Raw genomic sequence first — 5,873 nt, forward strand, 5'->3', positions numbered from 1 at the left:
TATAAAATGCAATATAAATTCCAATAAGAAAACTACATTACGCACCGGACTCCGTGGCGCAACGGTAGCGCGTCTGACTCCAGATCAGAAGGTTGCGTGTTCAAATCACGTCGGGGTCAGTTCATGTTTCTATTTTTGCTTTTTCTTAAAAGGTTTATTTTTTCAAACATTGAAAATAGCATAAATTTTAATTAATATAATATGTAATGTGATTAATAATATTTTAATTATATGTATAAAGTTACAAATAAAATATGAACATAACCTTTCTTTATTGTTTACGTTCATTGCTGCAAATTCACATCCACCATAAGATGAATTATAAATGTTTTAGAATGAATTTAGATTAATAAATGGTGATAATGATAATATTGTTTTTTCACAGTCGTGAACATATATTTATAAATTTGTATGAATAAAATAATTTTGGTTATTTTGTTCAAATAAAATATAAATAACATTAAAAATATTTCCATTTGTGTATTAAACACATGACAAGTTTTACAAAATCAAAAGAGATGGGCAAAGAAAATGATTCTGATAATACAAAAAAGAGGAGGAAATCAATTAGTGGAAATTCTGGTATATCTCTGAAAGATGGAGACATATATAAGGTAAAGAAACTTTAAATAATAATTTTGTAGAATTTAAAATTATTTATTTCTTTTATTAGGTTATAATTAGTTATGAGGAAAAGGAAGCTATGGAGCGTTTACCAGAAAATGATTCTGAAAGTTTTTTATCTACCTGTGACAGTATAAGAAAAGCTATGAATAAAATTGCAAAGCTAAAAACTAATGGGGATGCAAATGTTTGTATATCAGTGAAAAAAATTAATTTAATTATTAAATTGTTTTTGAAAACAAATGTAGTTTGATAAATTTAAAGTGTATATTTTTAGGCTAAAGATGAAATACGTGAACTTCAAATTCAAACATCTTTAGCATTTATTGAATTAAAAAAATTAAACAGAATGGAAAAGTTCCGTACAAAATTTGCAAGAGATTCTCTTATATCCTCAAAAAGCAGTGTTGATAGTAGGCATTTACATTTACAAAATCTGTTGTACGAAGTAATGCACTTAAAGAAAGAAGTTGTTAAATGCCTTCAGTTCAAGTAAATATCATTTATTTAAAATCATTCATATGTAATTTATTTGATGTATTCATTATGTAATATACATATGTTAATATATAGGTCGAAAGATGAATTAATACAACTTGTATCAGAAGAGGAATTTTATAAAGAAGCACCTGAAAATATTTCTAGGCCGGTATGAAATGAATTTAAATTAATGTTATTTTTAATTACTATATTATAATTTAATGCTTTTAGGAAATAACAAAGCATAATCATCATCAGTTAAGACTAGCACGTTTAGAGTGGGAATTAACACAAAGGAAACAATTAGCTGCTTTATGTGATGAATTGACAGAGAACAAAAAAGCAGTGGCATCAAGTATTGAATTAAAACAAACTCGACTTGATAATCTTGCACCACAACTTCGCTCAATATTAGAAGTATTTCTAACATTCATAAAAGTATAATTTTTCGTTCATGAATAATATTTAAATTATTATAAATCTCTTCAGGCAAGTAAGCCATTACAAGAGAGTCTTGGTTTACTATTGGATAAAATTAGACAAGAACATCACAAGGCAACATTACTTGCATCACCATTATATGTTCTTTATGCAAAGGCATCTGCATACAGGGACGCATATGGTACCTTTTCTTTATCTTTTAAATGTTTTATATTTTATTATTTTATTTTTTTATAAGTCCTTTATTTCAGATAATTCTATAGTAGTAAAAGTAGAAGGTGATGAAGAAGAAGCAAAACGTGCAAATAATCAAGATGGACTGCAAGAATCAGATTCAGATGCAGAAAATGTTTCAGAAAATATTATAGAAGAAACACCTGTTCACAAAAAGAGACATCATAGATTATCTAGAGAAGCAAGACAAGAAGAGAAAAGAACTAAGCTATTACAAAGACATCCTTTAAATGTGAAAATAATTATTAAATTAAAAAGTTAATATTTATATTACAAAAAATCGGAAGTCATAAATTAGTGTTTTAAAATACTAAATTTTAATTCATAATTTCTTTCAGATGAAACAAAATTAACATTGCAGTTTTATTATATGATGTTTCTAAAAGTTGTAACTGTAGAATCAAAACTAAAAACTGATGGAGTTGCAGGCATTAGTACAGGGTACAGAATTTTTTCTATATTATTAATGTATTCATTTTTTAAAAATATTCCTTATAAATTTTTTTGGTAGAGATATGCTTGTATCGGAATCGATTTTGCGTGAGTTGTATCCACGAGATTTAGGATTAGAAAGTCCAAATCCTGCTAATTATTATCAGTTAAATCGACATAATTTGGGTCAATTTTCATCACTCGGATTAGGGATCCCATATAAATGGGCACAAAGAATGGCTGGATTACATTTCATTTCACCCGATACTCGAGAACAAAAGGTATAAAATTCATATACCTTTATGTATTGCAATAATGTATCATTTATTAAATTATTTAAGAGCAATTTGTGTAATAATATTTTACAGCTTGCAGGTTGTGAAGTAACACAAGATAGCGTTGAAAGTGTATTGAGAGAAATTAAAAGACGTGTAATAGCAAGATTAGAATTATGCACAGAGATTCGACAATTAGAATGTGGAAATTTACCAGTTTTTATTACTAATAATGACCTTTTACCACAAAAACTTAGTACAATTTTACAAAAGTTTTCAACAATTTCATGGAATAATTATTGTAATAACGTAAATCCTGTTTTTCAAGAACAAAAATTAGTATCTTCATTGGATATCTTTTATGAAGCTATACTTCGTCGTGGAAATAGTAAGATATTGTAAAATTATTTAAGATAAAAATCTGCATTTTATTTCTTATCTTACAATATTTGTTTCAGATGAATTAGTTGCAAGAATAGCAATAAAACCAGATTATCCAAAAATAGCACCAGTATTTAATATAAGTATACATCCTACGGTACCTGCATCTGTGGATATTTTAAGGGATATTGAAAGAGAAGTGAATGTTATGTGGACAAAACCACCAACATTATCTGCACAACTTCAACGATTGCGAGCATGTTTTGATATTTATTTAGAATCAGAAAGTATTGCACCTAAAGAAAAAATTTTCTTTCACCCTGTAAAAGGTCGTACTCGTGCCAGACCATACAAATATTTAGAATTAGGGGGTGGAATTTTTATTCATCGTTAATTTAATACAGTACAAGATGATATATATGAATACATTTTTGCAAAATATATTACATTCTAATATAAATATTATTTACTCCTTATCCACAATCATAAAAAGTAATTATACAAAAATTGTTTAATCTAATGGTAAAGTAAGTGGATATAATGCAAATATACCAGAATTGATGGTGAGGCATGATTGTAATTTGTATTTTAATTTTTTATTTTCTATACAAAGTTGGTTACCTTCTTTTTTCAACAGAATATTATTTACTTTTATACGATTATAGTATTCCCAAAAGTTGCTGACTTTACCGCACGATTCTGGTATCTGAAATAGTTTATTTAGAATGTTATTATAATAATGTATAATATGTTTCTTGTATCGATTCTTACATTAGCATCTGCACATTCAGCATATACTGCATTTGGTATGAAATATTTCTTCAAATTAAACAGTAAAGGTTCCAAGGTGGAACATATTTTAAATATTCCAAGGATCATAGAACCTTTCTCTACAATTCTTTGTAAATACTAAAGAAAAGAAGAAGCATTAACATATCATAAAAATATAGGATAATAATTAGAATAAACAATATTTTCTTACTTTTAGAACATTGTTGCTTACAACAGTCAATCTTTTTAATTGTGAAATATCTATTGTTTGAGTTACAGTAAATTCATGTTTAATATTTTTGTATTTTTCCTTTATGTTTATATCTTTTACTTTAAGTTTTGCAATTTGTTCATTTTTTTTTTGTGATAGTAATTGTATATTGAATTTTAAACTTTCAATAACATTCTGTAATTGTAAATGTACATTCGGATATTGAGATATACACATTTGAGAAGTATCATCTTGTTCTTTTAAATACTCATACTGTTTTTTTTTATTCTCAACTATTCTTTGATATTCCTTTATTATTCTCTGTAACTCTTCCCAAAGATTTTCTATTTGTACAGAAGATTGGTCTACAAGATCTGATGTCATGTTTCCTGCCTAATATTTAATACAGTTATTTATAAAAATTTAGTTTATAATTTTTTGTACCATAAATTAATATTATTACCAAGTATAAGATACTAAAAATATTAACAGCGTTTTGTGTTTTTCTCATAGATTGTGTCTGATCAAAGATTATGATTTTCTTGCTTATATTATTAGAAATTTCTTTATAACACTGTTTTACATAACTTTTTAACTGATTTAACTCCACCATATTAATTGTTTTAATATCATTAAATTTATACATATCGTGTAAGTCTTTTAATTTTTGTTTATATTTTCCTGCATAATTTTAGAAAGAAATCATAGCTATAGATTTGTAAATAATATCATGAAAATTAAATTAATAATTTTGATAAATAATTTAAAAGATACCAATTATATTATTAATTAATAAAATATGAGTCTCTTGAAGTTTTCTGTGGTCTGCATCTGCTATTTTTAATTCATTGTAAAGATAAGAAATTGTTGCATCTTTAGCTTTTACTACTCTATCAAAAGTTGTGGAAAGATGTTTCACATTTTTATGAAGTTCTTTACATTTTATTTGTCGTAAAACATATCTCCATTTTTCATTAATTTTGGCAATATTTAATTTTGAAAATATTTCTTCGCGCTTTAATTTGTTCTGTAATAATGTGTAATATTTATAATGTTATAATATAAAATTTTAGTAAATGATCTTATACCTTAGTGAAAATAGCTATTAATTGTTGTTTACGCCTTTTAGCTTCCAGTTCAAATTCAATTCGATGCTGCATATAACGTGCGCGTTCTTCTTCATTCATTCGAGCAAGTTTACTGCTTTTACTTTTTCTTTTTTTTAGCATTTTTAAATGATTCTTCTTATAACTTAACTAAAGAAATTATACTTTTCAATAAAATAAATGTATTGATATGAAATCAAAACATTTCTTCAAAAACATTCAATTATAAATTAATTATTATATATTTTCTATATAATAAATTAATAATTTTCAATAAATTTAATACAGGTAATACATTGATACTAAATAAGTAACTTGTAAACAGTACCTTCCTTTTATAAAGAGCATGTTTGATCAATAGGAATATTAAAGCTTAGAATAAACAAGTATATTTTGTTCCTAAGACATTTATTTATATAAGTAAGTAAGTAAGTAAGTAATTACATAAGTAAGTAGTTTGTTTTTATTGTTACATTTTTTTAATTATAAATGTAAATGTGAAAAATAACGGGTAATACATATTACAAAATAAGATAATTATTAATTATTTATAGAAAGCTGACGCTCAGTGATACAAATTGACTAAAACACGAACTAAAATTAAATTTTCGATTTTATCGAAAATCCATGCAATTTTACTCGTAGGTTTTTTTATCTATAAATTAAGTTTTGACATGCACGCGGGTTGCTATTTACCTAGGATATTTTACAAAAATTTTGAAAACAAGAAAAGATATTTATTTTAGGGCGATTACATTTTCTGTTGAGATTAGCATACTTTTCTACGCTATATTTTTATTTCGATATAGATTAGCTTAAATTTACCGAATGTAGTATTAAAGAGTGATCTTTTAAATATAAATGTAAAAAATAAATAAGATAAGCATATTTTAATCCGTTAAAAGATATCTTTTCTTG

At 25.3% G+C, this 5,873-nt stretch overlaps 2 protein-coding genes and 1 non-coding gene across 3 annotated transcripts; 2 read left to right on the forward strand and 1 right to left on the reverse strand.

Moving 5' to 3' along the window:
- The first annotated feature begins 47 nt into the window (after positions 1 to 47).
- TRNAW-CCA (transfer RNA tryptophan (anticodon CCA)) lies at positions 48 to 119 on the forward strand. The gene has a single exon. It is a non-coding gene; the product is annotated as a tRNA-Trp (tRNA).
- Positions 120 to 441: 322 nt separating this feature from the next.
- Positions 442 to 3,261, forward strand: thoc5 (THO complex subunit 5). Its single transcript, XM_017898137.1, has 11 exons — positions 442 to 614; positions 674 to 811; positions 902 to 1,116; positions 1,198 to 1,273; positions 1,336 to 1,521; positions 1,594 to 1,726; positions 1,797 to 2,036; positions 2,118 to 2,220; positions 2,291 to 2,492; positions 2,580 to 2,874; positions 2,945 to 3,261. The coding sequence occupies exons 1-11, from the start codon at positions 492 to 494 to the stop codon at positions 3,259 to 3,261; spliced, it is 2,028 nt and encodes a 675-aa protein (XP_017753626.1). The 5' UTR covers positions 442 to 491.
- A 117-nt stretch (positions 3,262 to 3,378) lies between these two features.
- LOC108546176 (coiled-coil domain-containing protein 65) lies at positions 3,379 to 5,078 on the reverse strand. Its single transcript, XM_017898124.1, has 5 exons — positions 4,938 to 5,078; positions 4,631 to 4,876; positions 3,850 to 4,242; positions 3,639 to 3,776; positions 3,379 to 3,573 (listed from the first exon to the last, which is right to left on the reverse strand). The coding sequence occupies exons 1-5, from the start codon at positions 5,076 to 5,078 to the stop codon at positions 3,379 to 3,381; spliced, it is 1,113 nt and encodes a 370-aa protein (XP_017753613.1).
- Between the last annotated feature and the right edge of the window lie 795 nt (positions 5,079 to 5,873).

This window comes from Eufriesea mexicana, unplaced genomic scaffold (genome assembly GCF_001483705.2).
Source record: "Eufriesea mexicana isolate 0111107269 unplaced genomic scaffold, ASM148370v2 scaffold620, whole genome shotgun sequence".
In the NCBI taxonomy this organism is placed as follows: Eukaryota; Metazoa; Arthropoda; class Insecta; order Hymenoptera; family Apidae; genus Eufriesea; species Eufriesea mexicana.

Excerpts from the sequence above, each read along its gene's own strand:
- thoc5 (XM_017898137.1), top strand. The coding sequence starts at position 492 with ATGACAAGTTTTACAAAATCAAAAGAGATGGGCAAAGAAAATGATTCT. Across the intron at positions 615-673 it reads AAGATGGAGACATATATAAG|GTTATAATTAGTTATGAGGA; the intron begins GTAAAGAAACTT and ends TTCTTTTATTAG. Across the intron at positions 1,727-1,796 it reads TGCATACAGGGACGCATATG|ATAATTCTATAGTAGTAAAA; the intron begins GTACCTTTTCTT and ends CCTTTATTTCAG.
- LOC108546176 (XM_017898124.1), bottom strand. The coding sequence starts at position 5,078 with ATGCTAAAAAAAAGAAAAAGTAAAAGCAGTAAACTTGCTCGAATGAAT. Across the intron at positions 4,877-4,937 it reads TAATAGCTATTTTCACTAAG|AACAAATTAAAGCGCGAAGA; the intron begins GTATAAGATCAT and ends ACATTATTACAG. Across the intron at positions 3,574-3,638 it reads CTGAATGTGCAGATGCTAAT|ATACCAGAATCGTGCGGTAA; the intron begins GTAAGAATCGAT and ends AAACTATTTCAG.